The 22,451-nt window shown below is 40.1% G+C and overlaps 1 protein-coding gene across 3 annotated transcripts in view; it reads right to left on the bottom strand.

Moving 5' to 3' along the window:
* Positions 1–22,451, bottom strand: part of LOC149260428 (oxidoreductase, zinc-binding dehydrogenase family protein) — a 305,468-nt gene that overhangs the window by 144,095 nt on the left and 138,922 nt on the right. For all 3 annotated transcript variants that reach the window (XM_089420726.1, XM_089420724.1, XM_089420728.1), the window contains exon 7: positions 139–223. In XM_089420726.1, the coding sequence (XP_089276852.1) occupies positions 139–223 (85 nt within the window). The remainder of the gene's footprint in view (positions 1–138; positions 224–22,451) is intronic.

Raw genomic sequence — 22,451 nt, 5'->3', positions numbered from 1 at the left:
AATTTTGTGTCCTTGCTATCATACAAGGCATTCCTATAGTATAATGCAGGGGGCGAAAGCAATATTAGCTGTTATTTGAAACATACAAAACATTACGTTTATGGTAATATAGAAAAGAAATGTATCAAAATATCTGACCTTGCACTGATATCACATCAGCAAATGGCACAAGCATGTCTATCTCGTGTGGCCCCTCTGCAACTGATCCCTTATCATTGGTGATCTGTCAGACACAGCAGCTTGTTATGCAAAGATAAGCAGCTAAAATACTAGTCAATTTATATTCCACAAATAGATTATCTCAACAAGACTAAAAGATGCACAGGAATAAAATCTTAAGAAAATTCACAGCTCACTCATACACATCAATTGAACCATTGAACCATTCCAAAGGGGAGCTTCAATTTTGGGAAAGTTCACATTGATATCTCACTCAACTTGAAGACCAAGGAACGCCACAAGAGTGGGGCACTCCACACTGAGTTTGAAAGTTGAAGAAGGTGCTAAGTCAATAGTGGAGACATATTATCTTTCAAGAGACCAAACTCACTCCCTTGATCATATACAAGATCGACCTAAGTGTTGAAATTATGATGTTCTATGTTGTAACAATCACTTATTACAAAACTTCTTTATGCTGCAATATTAGTTAAGCAATTGTAGATAGAACATAAACCATATGCACAATAGAAGACAACCAAGAACACAATGAGACAAAGAATTTAGGTCCAATGACCAGGGGAAAACCCAACCAGATTCTTCTTCTACTAGATATCAATAGTTCAGCAGAGATACAAAGTACAATGAGAGGCCACGAGAATGAGAAAGTTCACCCAAATCTGAATAAGTTGTAGCATGAAGATCACTAGTAGCAACAACTGAAGCAACACATAATCAACCTTGGCTCACCAAGTTTTGCTCTTACTCTCCAAGTCTCTCTCTCTCATAATTTCCTTCAAGTCTCTCCAACTCTCCCTCAAGTTCGAATTCAAAATGCACAAGTGAGGTGAGATGATATGAGACACATATATATAGGAGAAGCAACGAATTCTTGACATAAAGAAGGACCAATACGCATGCCTTGAGGAGGAGTTACATTTGCCATTTAGGGAAGAGTAACTCATGCCATTAAGGAGAGACAATTCGAATTCTATTATGGAGAGGCAACACATGCCTTAGATGAGAGGGTGAGAGGAATCTTTTATGACATGCCTTAGATGAGAGGGTGAGAGGCCTTAGATGAGAGGATGAGAGGAATCTTTTATGGCATGCCTTAGATGAGAGAGTGAAAGGAATCTTTTATGACATGCCTTTAATGAGTGTGTAAGAGAAATCTTCCATGCCATGCCTTATAAGAAGAATATTTTATGACATGTGTAAGAGAATATTTTATGACATGCCTAAGAGGAATATTTTATGACGAGTATTTTAATGGGAGTAAGAGAGTGTAAGAGCATTAATGAGAGTGTAAGAGGAATATGCCATGCCAATAATGAGAGTGTAAGAAAACATTTTTGAAAGCCATGATTAAGAGACTTAAATTTCTTTTTAATAATAATATAAAATAAGAATAATAATAATAATATTAATGATAATATTGATGATTAAGTCAAAATTGAACTATTAGGATTCATTGATGATCAAAAGGGATTTTCCATCAACCATACTTGATTACCAATTGACGCAAGGTGATTTACTATTTTTGAAAAGTCATACTAGAGACTTTCTATTTTTAGAAATTCATCTCTGAGCTTCCAAATTTTCAACACTAAGGAGGTGTGAATATCACATCCTAGAAAGGTGAGGTAACCTAGGTACAAGGTATAACCTAACAACCACTCTTATTCATAAAATTCTAGAGCTTTTTTATTTTCCGCATTAGATTAGGATTTGTGATCCCTGATTTTCCATTGATTTCATCATATTTAGCAATCTTTACCTTGGAAAATTTGATATAAATGTTAGATCTAACCAAGGACTGGGGCAAACCCTAGGACTCGTGACCATTAACACTTAGCTCAACACATATATCTAGGAATTCATCAGCATATCATAAGCACATCATATGTCAAGCAATAGTAATACATTAGACATATACCGACCTAGACCAAGCTAGGGTTTCAACCAAATGAACACATACCTAGGGTTTCATTACTAGGAATTTATATACATAACAAGGGTTTTGCTTAAGACCCAACCAAACATTAAGGATCTAGGGTTTCAATTCATAACATAGCAAACCCTACTTTACCATAACTTCAAAGGTTCGGGATTTCAGACAACATCATTGCAACCCTAACAAGTTAGGGTTTTCATGATCATATCAAAACCCTAAACATGACATTATCAACAAAACTTCAAATAACATTTTCCAATAACCCTAAGCAGTTTTAGGGTTTCAAACATTAGCATTAGCATACCGTTAGGTTAGGGTTTTCCAAAGAACCTGTCTAGGGTTCTATAAAGTTAATTAAGAATATGAGGGTAGATTTATTAAGTGATGAGTCACCCAAAACGAGAATCATTATGATTCAATACAACTAGACATAACAATGTTAGTAATATGACGCAAATTTCAAAATAAGATAAAGAGAATTTTCTAAGATGTATAGTCTAAGACATACATGGAGATGTTTCTTGACAAACCTTGTAGGAATTTCCTGAAGTGTAAACCATGATCTTCTATACCTGTAATGCATACTTACAAGCAAACATGTGATACCAAGAACATGATTTAATTTCTCAAGTTAGATCCCTACATAACCGTGGAGGATAGAATCCTATGATATCGAAGATCAAGTTATTCATTCTTTCAGTCAACATTAGGACTTTTGTTTGACATCCTAGATTACATGTAAACCCTAGAAGATAAGAATGTATGTTATCTAGGGATTACAATCTTTATCCTAGTCTAGCTATAAACAAGGATCATATGAACCATTTAAGATTAGATACTTTGAGAATTTTAAAATCTTATACGTACCTTAAGTTTGCATACCTTTGATTTTTATTAGACTTGTGACAAGTGTACTTTGTTACATGACAATACTTACTTGATTTTCTTGAGCTTCTTCATAGGACAAACTTCGGGTTCCCTTCAAACTAAATACCTCTTGTAGTCATAGATACCTCAGATCATTGGTAGATTTCCATAGGCAACTATTCTGAGATCCTTTTCTTCAACGAGTTGTCGACCGAATGTAATACTTCATTGTATATATCACTGCTTAAACATATCAATGAGCCTAAATTCTTCTTCATGACTGTGACTACGACTTCCCCCCATTTCTGAAGATGTTTTGAATAGGTCTGAACTTGAGGTATACCAGAATCCTTTTTCTTCTTGACTGTGATTTTTACCGAATTCCTTCATTGTGATACTACTTCACTGTGATATTACCAAATCTCCTTACAGTGATATATCACCGAGAGTCTCCACTGTAGTGCGAGTTTTGTGGTCATTGAAATTATCTCTGTAATATATAGCGAAGTGGTGTATATATAGCGAAGTGGTGTCTTCATTAAATTGTGCCATCACTAAAATACTGAGCCTTCACTGAAATGTTTAGACTGTGCCTCCACCGAAATACTTAGACTGTATCTTCACCGAAATACTAAGAACCCAATCTCTAGAAAGATCCAAACTGTCTCACTGTGTAGGTACCAAAAATATCTCTCTGTGGCAGCACTGAAATATCACTGTGTTGTCACCTTGAGGGATCTTGATTTAACTGTCATGATCTTTAAGACAAATGCAAACAGAACTTCTTACTAAGAATGCTTCAAAGATGTATAAGTGTTCTTCAAACTGCCTTTGACCTTGACCATAGCTCTGATACCATGTTGAGAAGTCCAAAGAGTTGCAGTTAAACAATTTCTCTTATTATGACATTATCTTGTGATGTTTTCATTATTATTATTAGTTCTTTTGATTTATCTTTTCTTATCATCAAGACTAATGCCAAGCAAAAAATAGAAGAGGACACAAGATGTAGGCACGATGCTAGGGCAAAACCCCACTCTAGGGGAAAACCCAGTCAAATTCTTCCTTCAGTAGATGAAACGACCAAGACCCTTACAAACTAGACTCGAGACTACCTCTATCAAATCATCCTTCTTTTACGACACATCAATACTTTCACATTGTGGTGGCACTGAATCCTTCACACTGTAGTGACACTGAGCCCTCCATACTCTGGTGGCACTGAACCCTCCATATTGTGTTTACACCGAGACAATGTTTGCACCGAGATTGTGGTATGGTGGTAGCATTCAAACGTGGCACTGAACTATGGTTGCACCGAGACTATGTGAACATGATACCGAACAAGAGGAGCATAATAACATCGAACTGTGGAAGTATAGAGACCATCTTTATACCCTATCCGAGCTCCCTGTAATGATACCGAAACATTTATCCCTGAAATGCCTTATCTGAACTTTCTTCTCTGAAATAGCACCGAAACATTTCTCTGAAATCCGCAACTGTCTCTGTGATTCACAAGTTCATTCCCCCTCTTTTGGTCGAAGGTTGCACTCCTATTTATAGTGGTTTCCCTCTTGTAATGAGCCAACATGAGTTCTTGAAGAGATGTGTTTAGTAGGCCGACTTGTAGGGTAACTTGTAGATAATTTATTTGAGATTGACAACAAGGAGACTTGATGGAGGAGTCTTCAGACAATAATTGACTTTGATAATCAATCTAAAGCCTACAATGGAGGCTTGAACTAAGACAATTGACCCAAGCATGAAACCCATGCTTTAACAAGTCAATTAAATTAATAAGAAAATTCTTTTTGTTTTATTTTGACAAATATATTACAATTATGAAGACCGAAACTAGTTACATTCTTCAACAACATGAACCCTCAAAGAGTCTTTACATCATGATCTTGACTTTGATTTTATACAAAACCCTAGAGCACTCAATGGGTGCTTTGACCTAGGATAAATAATCATGGGCAAGAAACCCATTTTATAAATAATTTTCTTTTTCTTTTTTTTTCTTTTGACAAATACAACAATGATTACATTAATTCATGACTCATATACAATTATGAAGACCAACATTAGTTACATTTTAACACTCCCTCTTAACTAGGGACGTATTCATAATTGACTACAAGTACAAGGACAGTACTTCCATTTAAAAGTTCTCATAAGAAGAGTCGGATTGGTAAGCAATCTCATAAACTATCTTTTCATCTTATGTCATGCATCTCATCATATCGACTGACATTATCATATAGCAAGGCCTTGACTAAAAGCTCTACCTCTCCACTATATTAAAGCACAATGTTGGGGAGACAATGATTTATAGACACCATCATTGTCTCTCAAGGCACATACCCCATCCGAATGTTCACAAGGTATGTCCTTTTAGGACCATTCCTGTCTTGGATTTACACATCCTCAAGGAATTTACTCTTCTACTACTCTTACCTATTGGATGCCCTACCTCATCCTCAAAGAGTATCATAGAATCAGTGCTTACCCAATCTTCCATTCTTTCTTCATAATGTGAAGAAAGGAATGATGTGTTTATCTCTCCCTCTCAACCAGGGGGGATCTACTCATTCCTTTACACATAAAAGGAATACATCCAAGCTCCCTCTCAACTAGGGACTTGCTTCCAATATCAGTTGTCTATTCTTCCGTGGAGATCATGGTACTATCAGCTGCTTGTAGGCCTCCTTTAACTTCTATGCACATCATGGAGCCATCTTCTTTCACAACTTCTCGTAGGGACAAGCCATCACTTTCCATATCATCAATCTTCATCAACTGCATATTCACGAACCAAACATCATAGAGCTTTAATCTCACTCCCTCTGAACATCGGGAAAGTGATCTTCCAAGACATGACCAATCAGCTATCTGCAACCTGCTACCTTTCTTGTCAGGGATCTTCTTCTTGTCAGTGTTCTTCTTCTTGTCAGCGTGGTTTACAATGTCATCAAATCCTTTGGACCAAGTTCCAAAGTCAGCTACTCAATTCATGCATCTTCTTAGGTAGCAGAAACATATCAAATATTAGAGTCATCAGATAGCTTCTTCACAAGATGTCATGTCTTGTCTTCATCAATATCTTTATTCAATCATCAGGAAGAGTTATCCTCACATCAGGTCATCTTGTCAGGGATTTTGCAGCTTCTTCTGAAGTTGGTGGTCTTTCATATCATCTTGGATGGTGATGTCTTCAACCCAAACAAATTCAGAACATGTTAATGCAACCTGCTCTTTTTGCCTACTGAAAACATAACTTAGCTAAATCAAAGAAGAATTTCAAAACATTCATACCTCTTACTTCAGTTGGTCATCTAGCTTTCTTCAAACTGCTCCCTATCCTAAGGATGGGACTTCATCATGCTACATTTGTATCAGCAAACTTCTAGGAAGCTTGCCTCAATTTTAAGAGAGTAGAAAATTCCTGCAATATCATCATGGTCCTTCTTCTACCATGTAATGAAATCTTTCCATGAATTCATCTAATGAAGTATCCTTGAATGGCCCTTTCCAACTATTTGTTGCATGAACTTCTTTACTATCATGTGTTGTATCACTGCTATCAATGCATCAGATTTTCGTATAACAGATTCTTCTAGACGATCTTCTTCACCAGGCATCCATATTCTCATGGCAGATCTTCACATGAGTCTATATATCATAGTGCCCAAGGATCCACCTTGATTATCAAGTTTACCACTTACAAGGTCCTTACAGTTCCCTCCTTTCATCATGCTTTCCATAGGACCTTCCTTTTCTTTCTCCAGCTCAAGGGTTATGGAGAAGACCTCACAAGACAAAGCATGATAGAAGTTCTATCGGAATTGATGTCCTATAAAGTTTGTCTAGAAAACAACTCAAAGGTATGTCTTCGACCATAAGCTTTGTTCTCTTCAAGATAAAGGTATATTCATTCATTCTAATAAAACTGCTTTACATTACTTACAAAGTTACAAGTGTTATGTCTAGGACTTTTGAATCATAAAGATTCTTATTTGGGAGATTAATCATTAGATTGAATCTACCCTCATTAAAATCATCATGTTTGTGGAACCCTAAAAGGTTCTCTGTAAAACCCTAACCTAAGGGTATGTCAATGTGAAAAACCCTAGTCTACTTAGGGTTACTGATGAAATCTAGAAAATAATATTCTTTTGATGTTTGGGGTTTTGATGGTAATGTCATGTTTGGAGTTTTAGTATTGTTATGGAAACCCTAGTCCTTTAGGGTTGTGTATTCCTAGACCTTGAGGTTTTGGTAAATTAGGGTTTATGAGCAAAACCCTTATATATCGAGAGTAAGCTCCTAGGAATGAAACCCTAGGTGTATGTTTGTCTATCTGATCAAAACCCTAGCCTAATCAAGATCATTATATGTCTAACTTTAAATGTATTGATATTTGTGTCTTGGGTTTACCTGATGGATATGATATGCTTGTGCATGATCGTGAAATCCTAGATATGTATATGTGCTAACCTAATCATTGATGATCATAGATGTAAATTCTAGGGTTTGTAACTAAGCCCTAGTCGAAGTTTGACATTCTAAGATATGATGTGATGATAAAATCTAGGGTTTACAATAAACCTTGGTAGAAGTTGATCACATTAGATTGTGTTGAGATTGGTTCTATTTGTTGACATCTAAGGTTGAGTGTCTCAAAGATGGAATCTAGGGTTTGCATTAAATCCTAGTAGAAGTCTAACATATGAATTGTAAAGTTGTTGGATGCATTGTAGAACTATACTTTTTTGAATTGCTTCTAGGGTTTGCAATATATTATAGTAGAGTATGTCATATCTCTGGAAGAAATACTGAGGCCCTAGATATAATGGGATTGATATGTTAATTGAGTTACTAATGTGATATAGGGGTTATAACCTAACTCGAGCAAGAAGTTGAGGGTTAAAAGTATGTGTCTCTTGTTGATGTCTAAAGTCTAATGCTTCCATGATCCTGATATAGTTATGTTCATGTTTCTATATATGTATTTGGTTGTACTTGTTATCTAAGTTGTGCAAGTACATAATCTTCAAGATGTTGAAGATATTCGTAAGTAAAGTTGATTTGATTGATAAGCATGATGAAGGAAGTTATATGAATGATGATGATCAAGATGACTCTAATAAGAAGGATTGAAGCCATGAAAGATTCTCCGATATCATAGAAAGAAGTTGATATCCCTAAGTTAAGAGGGAGCCTAGATAACAGAAAGAGTATATCTCCCAAGTTACGAGGGAGGGCATATTATAGTCATGATGGATACCTTGAAAAATAAATTGGAGAATGTATATTGAGGTGTTGTTGAAAGAAAGAAAGCAGGATCCAGTTATAGATTATGTTGTTGTGTGTGAAGTAGGAAAGGAAGTTGTATGATCTTATGTCAAGTTTTGTTTGGGAAGCCTCTGAGTCCTACTGTGATTAATTGAGTCAATCAAGGCAGCATCAAGATGATTGAAAACCTCGAAAGTCTGTGTTTACTTATGTATATTTGAAATTTTGTTACTGATTGGAGTTATGATTGTTCAGGTAAATCTCTCGACGTTTTGAAAGCATGCTTGATGTTACCAATCTGTTTGATCGGGAGAGATTTGTTATCTTGAGGCATTGTGTATGCCTGGGAGGACATCTGGTCGGCTTTTATGTTGATGTCTTGTTCCTGAAGTAGGGAGGGTGGCATTGGTCATAGATCTAACCTTGCATTATGCACTTAGTTCCCTGGGTTGATGGTTAGCAAGTAAGTCTGATGGTACCTAGAGAGGCTGAAAGCTTTACTCCATCTTAGTCCCACCCGATAGATTTAGTTCCCTGGTTGATGGTTAGCAAGTAAGCCTGATAGTACCTAGAGAGGCTGAAAGCTTTAGTCCATCTTAGTCCCACCCAGATAGATTGCACTTGTCAGGAATCTAGTTCGTGGCACCGTGAGTACCTAAACTCTTCATCGTTCATGTGTTTTGAGATCTTCCATGTACTTGTATATGTATGAATCAAGGTTAATTAGGAGCAGGAGCGGGAGCAACATTTTCAGAAGCTCCCGGTTTGGGAACGAATCCCGAAGCATTTTTTATATAATATATATTTTTTTATTTTTTTATTTTGATGCATATATGTCAACAAAAACATGTAGAACGATGAATTAGATATAAAAAACATAGATTGAACCATATAACAGCAATCATCTAGAAGTTATAATCTTCATCAACCACGTTCACAAGTTAGTAACATACAACATATTGAGTCTCATGATTCATCAATCTTAAAGTTTCAAGCTTTCAAAATTCAATATATAACATTTATCATAATTGATCACCAAAGTTGTACTTGCAAGTGAAGTGTAACCATTACAACAAAGAATATCTAACATGAAATGAAACAACTTTCAACTTTCACGAAACATCATATTCATAATTCAGTACCAATGAGTTATAATTGCCAACTTCAAACATCAAACTTAAATTGTCATATATTGTTTACAAAAAATATCATAATAAATATGAAAGAGTCAATAGTTATTAAAACTACTAGAAACTAGAAAAGACAAGTAAATCTATTATCTACAGCTTCCTCTTGCCACGAGAAATTTCTAATTTCTGAGCAGGTCGTGGTGGTCTTCTAGGAATCTCCTCCCGCACAGTCCCACGACCAGAAACAGAAGGCACATGCCCTCCACGTGAGGATGTACATGGAGGCAGCGGAAACAAAGGAACAAGACTTGGAACTCGAGCACTGACACTGCTACTGGATGGTGGGGGTGGCATGGCTTCATCTTCATCTCTCATAAGTTCTGCTTCCAGTTCTTCAAGATGTATAGTGTCATCCTCCAAATTATCGTCCTCTGGGTGGTTGTCCCAAATTTTATATGTTGGATCCTCATAAGCCCGATCACAATAATGACTCAACAACCTCAAGTTGTAGTGCACATAAACCAAGCTTTCTACCCGGTTTTCATTGAGTTTGTTTCTTCTCACATTATGTATGACGTTGTAGGTGCTCCAACACCTCTTTGCAGAAGAAGTATTTACAACCTGTGAGAGAAATTTTTTTGCCAATTTTGGCAAAAGTCCCATGCCGCCATATGCTTCCCACCATGTGAGAGCATCAAATCTGTCTCTATCTTCCATTGCATGGAAAGAACCAAACAAACCAATGCAACTAAAGTATCTGCCTAATTCAAGACGCAGATTAGCACATTCCTCCCTGTCAGGTATCAACTTGTCTAATGCTTGCAAATATCCTGTAGATACCTCTTGATCTATATGGGGTTTGACCCTAACCCCACCCCCAGGTGCAGGTTGGCCCAACCAAGATGGAGAGTAGTATTTTGGCGTAAGGATATACACCAAGGCATGTAGTGGAACATTAAGTTTATTCCACCGTGTACAGACACAATTGTGAATCAACGTATACAAGTTGGGATCATCTTTCTGAACAATATCTTTTATTTGCCCCAATATGGTATTCATTTGCTCATACACCTCCCCAATCACTGGTTTATCTGTATCTACAAAACGAATCATGTGATAAATGGGCTTGGTGAATTCCAATACTTGCCTCACACATGCCCAAAAATGACCATCAAGAGCGGTCTCCTCCACCTGTTCAAAACCTTGCTTGTCAGCTGCATTTGTAGCCCTTTCCTTTAATACCTGCTAGTGTGGAGTTGATACCATGCTAGCCAATGACTCTCTTACCTTCAAAAGGCACATGAAGGTTGTAGAAATTTTGAATAATATGACACTTATTCACAGAGATTATCCTGATTATACACTATTTGCAAAATGCATGCATAATACATAACCTCCTCTACGTTGATCATCAATTTTGCAGAATTAAGAAACAATCGCATGCACACATTGAAACATCAATCACACATATCAACACAGTATGTACTGGGGAAAGCATACAGCTGAAAACCCCCAACTATCTGTATATTATAATGATAGAGAACATGTAACAATACATAGTACAATACTCCTCACAAGTACTCAGTACTATCTCCACCTGCTACACACAAACTAGCTCAGATCTGAATCAAGTCACAGGTTCAAATCTCCTCCACTGTTTGCCTGCCTCTACTGCGCAATCCAATGTGAGAATAGGAATGATCCAAGCTCGTTTTCCTTGGCTTGTACTACGCAATCCTCATTGGCAATCTCCATCATTGATTGTGCAAATCTCATGCACAGCTATAGTCACAACTGATAGTAGTCTCCACCTCTAACACCTGTCTCCACTGAACTGTCCATGCACTGAGTTAACTGATGTATTCTTTAGTTGCTTTATGAGTTAATAATTAGTGAATTAATTAATAATTAATTCACATCACTCATCACTAGTGTATTTGCAGTTAGACTAAATACAACTAGTTCAACCAAGTCAAACTGAACACAACTCCATCAACTCCTCAATCAACTCCACCAAACTCAATCACTTGAGTTCTAACTGAAGTCCATCATGCAATAGCTCAACTGACCCATAAGAAAAGTGTATTTCCTTCTGGCAGTTGCATGTGCCACATCCGTCGCTCGAACTGAAGTGCTCCAAGAGGATAACATAATGTTTATAGTCCAAATATTATTAAGTGTTGAAATTTGGTACTGGAGGACAGGTGGTTCCCTAAGACTTTGATCTTTGGCCTAGCGAAAAGTGTCCAAAAGAATTTAATTTTTCTCCTAAAGTGACTTTATAATTTTTATAAAATCAAATCTAATTTAAAAGTGACTTTAAGTAATAAAGTTACTAAAATCTAATTTTAAAGTGACTTTAATAAAGTCAATGTAAAATTAGAAAGGAAAAGTGACTTTGGAAATAAATGACTAAGTGGGTCTTTATTAAAGTGGGGTGAATTAAAAAATAGAAAGTGAGATTTAAATGAGCATTTAATCTCAGCCCTAGATCTCAATCTATTTCAGCCATTGGATTTAAGGATCACCCAAAAGTCACTTAGGGTTAGATTAAAGGAGGAAAAGGTCATTCATTCTTTCATGAGCAAATTGGGAGAAGGCGAGCAAGAGATCAAGGGAGATTTCTGGACAGGGAGGAGAAGGAGGCAGCAACTTGGCACACATTCCAAGGCAGCATTCCAGCAAGTCCGTACAGCTGAGTTAGCTTACAGTGAAAGGCAAATTTTTTGGGCACGATTTTCAAGGAGGCCGTACAACAGTTTGCACAGAAATCGAGGAGCAGAAATATGAGTTTGTTGGCACGATTTTCAAGGAGGTCGTACAGCGGTTTTCGGCACAGAAATCAAGGAAATCATACAACAGAATTTCTGGCAGCTGGCACGATTTTCTAGGCAGGCCGTACAACAGAATTTAAGGCTGAAAATTGGCACAAAAATCAAGGAGGACGTACACCATTTATTGATGTTCAGATTTTGCTATTTGCAAGTTTTTCCAGTTGGCTGTGAGGCACGAAAACGAGATAAGTTGTAAAAGTTTACTTGCTGATTTTTGCTGAATATTTCTCACTGTAAAAAGCATTTTTCAGAAATAAGGAGCTCTCGAACTGGTTTTCCCCAAGAGTTGTAGGGGGCTTTTCCAGGGTCACCTTGACCAAAAATTACTGTGTTTAAATGTGTTAAATGGCTGTTTGTACCTGCTGATTTTTTTATTTCTGCATTTTCCAGCATTCTGTAAAATTTCCAGAATTTGTGTTTTCAGCAAAATTTATTTTTCAGTTGTTGAATGTATGGATATGGGAAAGAGCATTTAACTATTTTGGAGAAATAAGGTGAAACTGAAAACCGGGGTGGGAAATGAGAAATTTTTACATGGTATCAGAGCTTGAGTGCTGAAGTGCAGTTTGGGACAGCAAGAAGGAAAATTACAGCCTGCTGATTTTTCACTCAGAAAATTCCAGCACGCTGATTTTTCACAAACAGCAGTTTTATCTTTACTATAGCATGCTATTTTTCAGTTTTAGGACAGCAGGATGTCATTGAGATTGAGGGTGGACGATAGGCTGGATGGGCATACAAATTACAGCGTTTGGAATGAGAGAATGCAGAGTATCTTTGAGGAGGCAGAAGTCTGGGACATCATGGTGCATACCACACAGAACCCTGTTGTTGTGCCTACTGATGCTACTCAGTTGGCTGAGTATAATAAAAAGAACAACAAGGGTAAGAGACTGATTCTAGACGGAGTCAAAGACCATTGCATTCCTCATGTGAGAGGAAAGAGAAATGCCTATGAAATGTGGACAGCATTGTCCAATCTCTACCAGAGTACCAATGAGAACCGGAAAATGGTCCTGAAGGAGAAGTTGAAGACCATTAAGATGGGCAATGATAGTGCAGCTGGATATCTCACAAAGATTACTAATGTGAGAGATGAGTTGGCAGCAGTTGGAGAGGACATTCCACCCACTGAGTTGGTGCAGATTGCAGTGAATGGCCTCCCCCATTCATGGATGAACTTTGCTGATGGGGTTTGTGCACGTGAGACCCTTCCCACATGGGAGAGGTTTTGGGATGATTGCATTCAGACAGAGATCAGGAAAGGTCAGCTTGGGGCAGCCAAGCCAGTTGAGCAGGATGAGGATGTAGCACTGTCGGCAGGAGGCAAGAAAGGCAAAGGGAAGAAGCAGGCTTCCACAAGCAATGGTGGGGGCAAAGGCAAAGGTAAAGGTAAACAGGGTAACACACAGAAGGACTATTCCAAGGTGAAGTGTTGGAATTGTCAAAAGATGGGACACTATGCAGTTGTGTGTCCGGAGAAGAAGAAGAAGAAGGGGAAGAACCAGAGCGTGGCAGCTTCAGCAGAGGTTGAGGACTTTGCAGTTCGTTTTGACCGGGAGTTTGGGTTCACTGCGTATGAGTCCTCTAGTGCAGGATCACCTGCCACACAGGTTCAGAGGGAGCATGCTTTTCCCTCGATTAGCGAAGCATCTTCGGGTATCTAGTATGTGGACAGTGGGGCTTCACGTCACATGACAGGAGTCCGTGAGTACTTCTCAGAGCTTTCAGAGAGTGGCACTGATATAGAGGTAGTACTCGGTGATGACAGAGTTGTTAGAGCAGTCGGTGTGGGGACACTGACATTTCAGAGGGAGTCCAAACCTCCCTTGAAGGTGTCAGATGTTCTTTATGTGCCAGGGATGAGGAAGAACCTCATATCTATCTCAGCTTTGGAGGACAGAGGATATGAGGTACTGTTCAGGGGAGGACAGGTGTTGATGTATCCCAGGGGCACTCCAGTTGATTCAGCTAGAGTGATACGTGTACGCCATGCAAAGGTGGACAAGTTTGCATTCCAGTCCCTTTTGGCATTGAGCAGTAGTACCGACAGCAGAGCTAGCAGTTCTGAGCTGTGTGATATTTGGCACCGCAGGATGGGACATATGTATCATGGAGCCTTGAGGACCTTGCGGGAGATCACTATAGGTGTGCCAGATTTCAGTACTGATCACTTTGATACTTGCAGAGGATGTGCGATGGGCAAGTTTGCCAAATCCCCTTTTCCCAGCAGTGACAGTAGAGCGACTGGGATACTTGATTTGATTCATTCCGATGTGAGCGGTCAGATGTCTCATGTTTCCTTGAGTGAATATGAGTACTATGTTTTATTCATTGATGATCACTCCAGGAGGATCTGGATTTATTTCTTGAAGACCAAGAGTGAGGTCTTCAAGCGGTTTCAGGAGTTCAGAGCTCTTGTGGAGACACAGACAGGTCGGAAGATCAAGTCCCTAAGGTCAGACAATGGGGGAGAGTACACCCTTGGAGAGTTTGTTGACTATTGTGCGGAGGCAAGCATTAGGAGGGAGTTCACTGTTCCTTACAACCCCCAACAGAACGAGGTTGCGGAGAGGAAGAACAGATCCATCATAGGGGCTACCAAAGCCATGTTACATGATCAAGGGTTGCCATTGTTCTTGTGGGCAGAGGCCTGCAACACAGCTGTTTATTTGCAGAATAGGAGTCCGCATCGTGCCTTGGGGCACATGACTCCGGAGGAGGCTTTTTCTAGGAAGAAGCATGATATTGGTCATCTTCGTATCTTTGGATGCATTACATACTCCTACATACCCAAGGAGAAGAGGACCAAACTAGAGCCCACCGCAGAGAAGGGTATCTTTGTGGGCTACAGTGAGACCTCAAAGGCCTTTCGGATTTACATTCTTGCACAGAGGAAAGTTGTTGTCAGACGGCATGTGAAGTTCGAGGAGGACAGGGCCTTTAGGAGGTCACGGGAGTTAGAGTATCTGGATCAGCCAGACCCTCAGCAGCAGTTGAGTCAGTCGCAGGGATCCAATGGGCAGGGATCAGGAGGATCAGAAGGTACATCTATGAGGATGTCAGGTCCGTCAGTGAGCAGTGGCTCGCCGAGCCAGAGAGGTGGTGCTCCGGGCAGCATGCAGAGCAGTTCACAGAGTAGTTCACTAGGGAGTCCACTGATGGACAGTTCACACGATACCTCAACTTCTACAGGTTCAGGTGCAGGCAGGAGGACAGCAGACAGACAGTCAGGAGTTCAGGCTCCTGATGATGAGGAGGAGGAGGAGTTTCATTCTCTAATGGGAGAAGTGCGCTCAGGGAAGAGGAAGCCCAAGTGGCTTCAAGACACCTTGAGAGATGCCACATCTGTTGCTGAGCCTAAGAGGCCGGTCAGAGAGAGTAGACCACCTGAGAGGTTTTGTAGGAATATGGCAATGGCTACCAGCATCCTTGACTCTGAGCCTTCTAGCTATGAGGAGGCAGCTAGCCAGCAGGTCTAGAGAGAGGCCATGCAGGAGGAGTATTCTTCTATCATGAAGAACAATGTTTGGGAGGTGGTGCCGAGGCCTGAGGGCAAATCCGTGGTTATTTCCAGATGGCTTTACAAGGTAAAGCATGCTGCAGATGGTAGCATTGAGAAATTCAAAGCGAGGTTTGTGGCTAGAGGGTTCTCCCAGGTAGAGGGAGTTGATTATGAGGAGACCTTCGCTCCCATGGCTCGATATACTTCGATCCGCTCCATTATATCGATAGCAGCAGAGATGGGTTGGAAGATCCACCAGATGGATGTGAAGACTGCATTTCTCAATGGCTTCATACAGGAGGAGGTGTACATTGAGCAGCCACAAGGCTTTGAGGTGCATGAGAAGGAGTCCCATGTGTGCAGACTGAAGAAGGCCCTTTATGGCCTGAAGCAAGCTCCCAGAGCTTGGTATTCCAGGATAGATACATACTTGCAGGGGATGGGTTTCACAAAGAGTGAGGCAGATCCGAACCTTTACTATATTGTGATAGGTGAGGAGCCTCTCATTCTGGTGCTGTATGTGGATGACTTGGTCATTACAGGTGCAGAGAGACTCATAGAGCACTGCAAGAGAGATCTTGCGGCGGAGTTTGAGATGAAGGACATCGGCTTGATGCATTACTTTTTGGGTTTGGAGGTGTGGCAGGAGGAGGGGCATTTCTTCCTGGGGCAGGGGAAGTATATTGTTGACATCCTTGGCAGATTCCACATGTAGGATTGTAAACCCATGTCGACACCGATGATCACCAACTGGAAGAAGCTTCATGCTTCGGATTCCGAGTTGGTGGATCCCACATTGTATAGGCAGCCGATTGGTTCCTTGATGTATTTGGTCAACACTAGACCAGATATTTGTTTTGCAGTCAACACGATGAGTCAGTTTATGTGTGAGCCTAGGAAGGTTCACTGGGTGGCTGCAAGACACATTTTGCGATACTTGCAGAGGACAGTGGATTATGGTCTGGACTACAAGCAGGGGGATGGAGTGAGATTGGCAGGTTATACTGATTCTGATTGGGCAGGTTGTGCTTCTGATAGGAAGAGCACTTCAGGGTGTTGTTTTGGGTTGGGTTCAGCAGTAGTGTCATAGTTCAGCCGGAAGTAGCAGTCAGTAGCATTGAGTTCAGCAAAAGCAGAGTATATGGCAGCCAGTCTAGCTAGTTGTGAGGCCATTTGGCTTCGCAAGATGTTGTTTGGCTTATTTGGTCAGCCGTTGAGACCTTCAGTGATTTACTGTGATAATCAGAGTTGCATTAAACTCACGGAGAATCCAGTATTTCATGACAGGTCAAAGCATATCGGGATCAAATATCATTTCATCAGAGACTGTGTTCAAAAGGGCGCTGTGAAGCTTGAGTATATTCCCACTGACGAGCAGGTTGCAGATATTCTTACCAAAGCCTTACCACGGGGCAAGCATGACTACTTCAGAGACAAGATGTGTGTGGTGAGGAACACCTTCCTCGGTAAGAGGAAGTGTTGAAATTTCGTACCGAAGGACAGGTGGTTCCCTAAGGCTTTGATCTTTGACCTAGGGAAAAATGTCCAAAAGAATTTAATTTTTCTCCTAAAGTGACTTTATAATTTTTATAAATTCAAATCTAATTTAAAAGTGACTTTAAGTGATAAAGTTACTAAAGTCTAATTTTAAAGTGACTTTAATAAAGTCAATGTAAAATTATAAAGGAAAAGTGACTTTGGAAATAAATGACTAAGTGGGTCTTTATTAAAGTGGGGTGAATTAAAAAATAGAAAGTGAGATTTAAATGAGCATTTAATCTCAGCCCTCGATCTCAATCTATTTCAGCCATTGGATTTAGGGATCACCCAAAAGTCACTTAGGGTTAGATTAAAGGAGGAAAAGGTCATTCATTCTTTCATGAGCAGATTGGGAGAAGGAGAGCAAGGGAAATTTCTGGACAAGGAGGAGGAGGCAGCAGCTTGGCACACATTCCAAGGCAGCATTCCAGCAAGTCCGTACAGCTGAGTTAGCATACAGTGAAAGGCAGATTTTTTGGGCACGATTTTCAAGGAGGCCGTACAGCAGTTTGCACAAAAATCGAGGAGCAGAAATCTGAGTTTGCTGGCATGATTTTCAAGGAGGTCGTACAGCAGATTTTCAAGGAGGTCGTACAGCAGTTTTCGGCACAGAAATCGAGGAAATCGTACAGCAGAATTTCTGGCAGCTTGCACGATTTTCTAGGCAGGCCGTACAACAGAATTTAAGGCTGAAAATTGGCACAGAAATCGAGGAGGACGTACAGCATTTATTGTTGTTCAGATTTTGTTGTTTGCAAGTTTTTCCAGTTGGCTGTGAGGCACGAAAACGAGATAAGTTGTAAAAGTTTACTTGCTGATTTTTGTTGAATATTTCTCACTGTAAAAAGCATTTTTCAGAAATAAGGAGCTCTCGAACTGGTTTTCCCCAAGAGTTGTAGGGGGTTTTTCCAGGGTCACCTTGACCAAAAATTACTGTGTTTAAATGTGTTAAATGGCTATTTGTACCTGCTGATTTTTTTATTTCTGGATTTTCCAGCATTCTGTAAAATTTCCAGAATTTGTGTTTTCAGCAAAATTTATTTTTCAGTTGTTGAATGTATGGATATGGGAAAGGGCATTTAACTATTTTGGAGAAATAAGGTGAAACTGAAAACCGGGGTGGGAAATGAGAAATTTTTACATTAAGAGCTAATAATATTCGACTGTTCTATTTTTAGCCTGGCAGTCTAAAAATAGACTCCGCCCATATGTCTAAAAATAGAAGTCCATCTATTTTTACCAACATGAACAATCATCCACAAATAGCATCCTGCAACTCATAGACCATGATCCATATGTCTAAAAATAGACTTTGCACCAAAAATAGCCTGCGGGCCCACTTAGTGAAGGCGACTTCTTTTCACTAAGCTCCATCATCTTGTTGCATTTTCAACACTCCATCTCAACAAAATATGGATTATTTGCAACCCCTATCCTGCAACTCTGGAATGTTCTGCATGCAACACATTTGTCCGGTCCACTTGCTCCAACCACACTTGGAACAAAAAACACTCCCAACTGACCACTTTGTTGGGCTAGTAACATACTCTGATGTTGAAGCTCTACCTGCTACTGACAAGTGCTCCCTCTCTGACATCTGCGCTACTGCAACATCTCCATGCATCTCGCACCATTGCACACCTCTCTATGCCACCTAGCACTGTGCAAAACACTTGTGCCTCTCGCATTGTTGCAGCCTACTAGCTATGCGCTGTCTTGGGATTCCCTACACTGTCGCTCTCTCTGCTGCTCCATCCGCATCTGTCTCTACCCAATCAATCAGTTCCTGCTACTCCACATCGGGGCTCCCGTAGCAAGGTCTCATCCAAGAGGTTGGGTACCTCAAGGATCCTGCCCCTCCTCCTTGGGACGATCACTCTATATCGCCCCACCTCCTACCTGGAGGTATGGCTGCATGTGATCCCTCAGCCCACCTGGCTCGAAGTTTCCCCCTACTGGAGGTCTCTGCATGAGTAGATGTCTCTACTCGATCTCCTCTCAATTTCCCTTATTGTGGCTGCTCCACAACCTCCTGAAGTTGTTGCACCAATCATGGCTCCTCCACAATCGTCTGAGACTTCTTCTGGCTCTGCATGTTAAGAGGTAATATACGCTCCCTCTCAACCACCAAGTCTCCATTAGTTGCCTCACTGCTCAAGGCTTTGCATGCATCTTGAACCTCAAGAGCATACAGGTTCTTGACCCGTGAACCAATCTGCTTCACTTGTCTAGTGATGATGTGTCCAAGGAAAACCTTTCCCTTACTGAAGACTACATCATAGCCTCTGTCTTCCAGCATCGCGATCGACACCAAGTTTCTCTTCAGTCCTGGTACATACTTGACATCGGTCAAGGTAAGGCGAGCTCCATGCTCCCTATGAAAAATAACCGTGCCTACACCTAAGACACTATACTTCTCATCATTACCCATCACTATGAGTATCTGGAGATCTTTCTCCTCCAAAGTACTGAACAAACTCTTGTCACCGGTCATGTGGAAAGAAGCTCCACTATCAAGAAACCAACCACTTCCCACCATGGATGAAACCATGCATGCAAAGAGTGTGAAATCCAACTCAAACTGTGAAGCAAGTGCCTCACCTTCAGATCCTTCCCCGGATCCCTTCTTGGATTTCCTCCGTGGACAATTTGCAGCATAATGGCCCACCTCATGACAACGAAAGCATCGCACTTTCGATTTGTCAACCTTCTTCCCATCATTGGAAGAATTGGATTCGGAAAGAGAACCCTTCTCCTTCCCCTTCTTTGCTTTGGCAGCCAAAGCGCAATTTTCTTCATCAGATGCCTTTGATGAAGATTCGTCCCTGGTATTCCGCCTGATCTCCTCTTGCACAAGATCTGACCAAAGTCTCTCCCATCCTGGCAATTTCTCCCGACCATTGACAGAGTCCTGATAGGAATGCCAACTCTTCGGAAGACCAAGGAGAGCCAAGCTCACCAAGTCCTCATCATCGACAGTCACCCCCACACTTCCCAGCTCATCCCGGCATTGGGTGAACTTCGTGAGATACTTGGGCATACTGTCTCCATTCTCACACTTAATGTTTCTGAGTTTATCTTTGAGCACCAACTTCCTCTAGTCGCTCTTGCTATGGAATAAATTTGTCAACGCTTTCCACATCAAGTATGTTGAAGCCTTTCCATGCAGGCTGGATACAATGTGATCCTTCACGCCCTCCACCAGAATCCTTCGACACTTTGCTGTCTTCTTTTGCCAAGCCTCAACGTGAGCAACATCAGTAGACTTTGGGACCTCAGCATCTATGAACTCCTTCAACCCATTGTCATCTAACACTGCCTCCATCCTGTCTTTCCATACAATATAATTCGAGCTGCCTTCAAGCGCATACTCCAATCGCAATCTGTTGAAAGACATTTCAACTTTGACACCAAGAAAACATTGCTGCAAATTCGAATTCCACCAGCTCAAAACTCACCCGCTTCTGATCTAAAATTCGTGAGAACAAAGTATTTCTCATACAGAGATTGACTATATGGGCTTTTACCAAATATCTCACCTTACAAAATAAGGATGAATCCAGAGGCTACCTGGCCCGATTACAGACTCTACCTAAAGAAATAAAATGTAATCACTTTTTGAATAATAGATCTGATGATCAACTTCGCTCTGATACCATGTAGAAATTTTGAATAATATGACACTTATTCACAGAGATTATCCTGATTATACACTATTTGCAGAATGCATGCATAATACATAACCTCCTCTACGTTGATTATCAATTTTGCAGAATTAAGAAACAATCGCATGTGCACATTGAAACATCAATCACACATATCAACACAGTATGTACTGGGGAAAGCATGCAGCTGAAAACCCCCAACTATCTGTATATTATAATGATAGAGAACATGTAACAATACATAGTACAATACTCCTCACAAGTACTCAGTACTATCTCCACCTGCTACACACAAACTATCTCAGATCTGAATCAAGTCACAGGTTCAAATCTCCTCCAATGTTTGCCTACCTCTACTGCGCAATCCAATGTGAGAATAGGAATGATCCAAGCTCGTTTTCCTTGGCTTGTACTGCGCAATCCTCATTGGCAATCTCCATCATTGATTGTGCAAATCTCATGCACAGCTATAGTCACAACTAATAGTAGTCTCCACCTCTAACACCTGTCTCCACTGAACTGTCCATGCACTGAGTTAACTGATGTATTCTTTAGTTGCTTTATGAGTTAATAATTAGTGTATTAATTAATAATTAATTCACATCACTCGTCACTAGTGTATTTGCAGTTAGACTAAATACAACTAGTTCAACCAAGTCAAACTGAACACAACTCCATCAACTCCTCAATCAACTCCACGAAACTCAATCACTTGAGTTCTAACTGAAGTCCATCATGCAATAGCTCAACTAAACCATAAGAAAAGCGTATTTCCTTCTGGCAGTTGCATGTGCCACATCCGTAGCTCGAACTGAAGTGCTCCAAGAGGATAAGATAATGTTTATAGTCCAAATATTATTAAGAGCTAATAATATTCGACTGTTCTATTTTTAGCCTGGCAGTCTAAAAATAGACTCCGCCCATGTGTCTAAAAATAGAAGTCCATTTATTTTTACCAACATGACCAATCATCCACAAATAGCATCCTGCAACTCATAGACCATGATCCATATGTCTAAAAATAGACTTTGCACCAAAAATAGCCTGCGGGCCCACTTAGTGAAGGCGACTTCTTTTCACTAAGCTCCATCACCTTGTTGCATTTTCAACAAAGGTGAGGTAATAGCTAGCAAATCTAGTCTTCGCAATCTTCAACAGCTCCAATCTTGAGTGACTGCGGAAAAGCCCATGTTTGCCTCTCTTGTACAAATCACCAATCCATTTGTATTGTTGGTTTTTGTTCTTAATAATATCATGCATCAAAAGGTTCATTATGTGAACCAAACACCCAGACCAAAATATGTTGGGGTATTTATCCTCAATAATTGTTCCCACTACCTTACAATTAGCAGCATTATCAGTGATGACTTGGATGACATTGTATGGCCCAATACATTCAATTGTTTCAAGTAATGGTTCTGCAATGTTGATGTTGGTCTTGAACTTGTCTGAGTAATCATATGCTGAAAGAAAGATGGCACCACTAACAAACACAGC

This window comes from Pinus tabuliformis, chromosome 6, assembly GCF_031772625.1.
Source record: "Pinus tabuliformis cultivar Carrire ecotype Pingquan chromosome 6, CPIR1, whole genome shotgun sequence".
NCBI classification, from domain to species: Eukaryota; Viridiplantae; Streptophyta; class Pinopsida; order Pinales; family Pinaceae; genus Pinus; species Pinus tabuliformis.
Note: the sequence above shows the minus strand (reverse complement) of the source record. Positions and strands in the feature narration are given on the sequence as shown.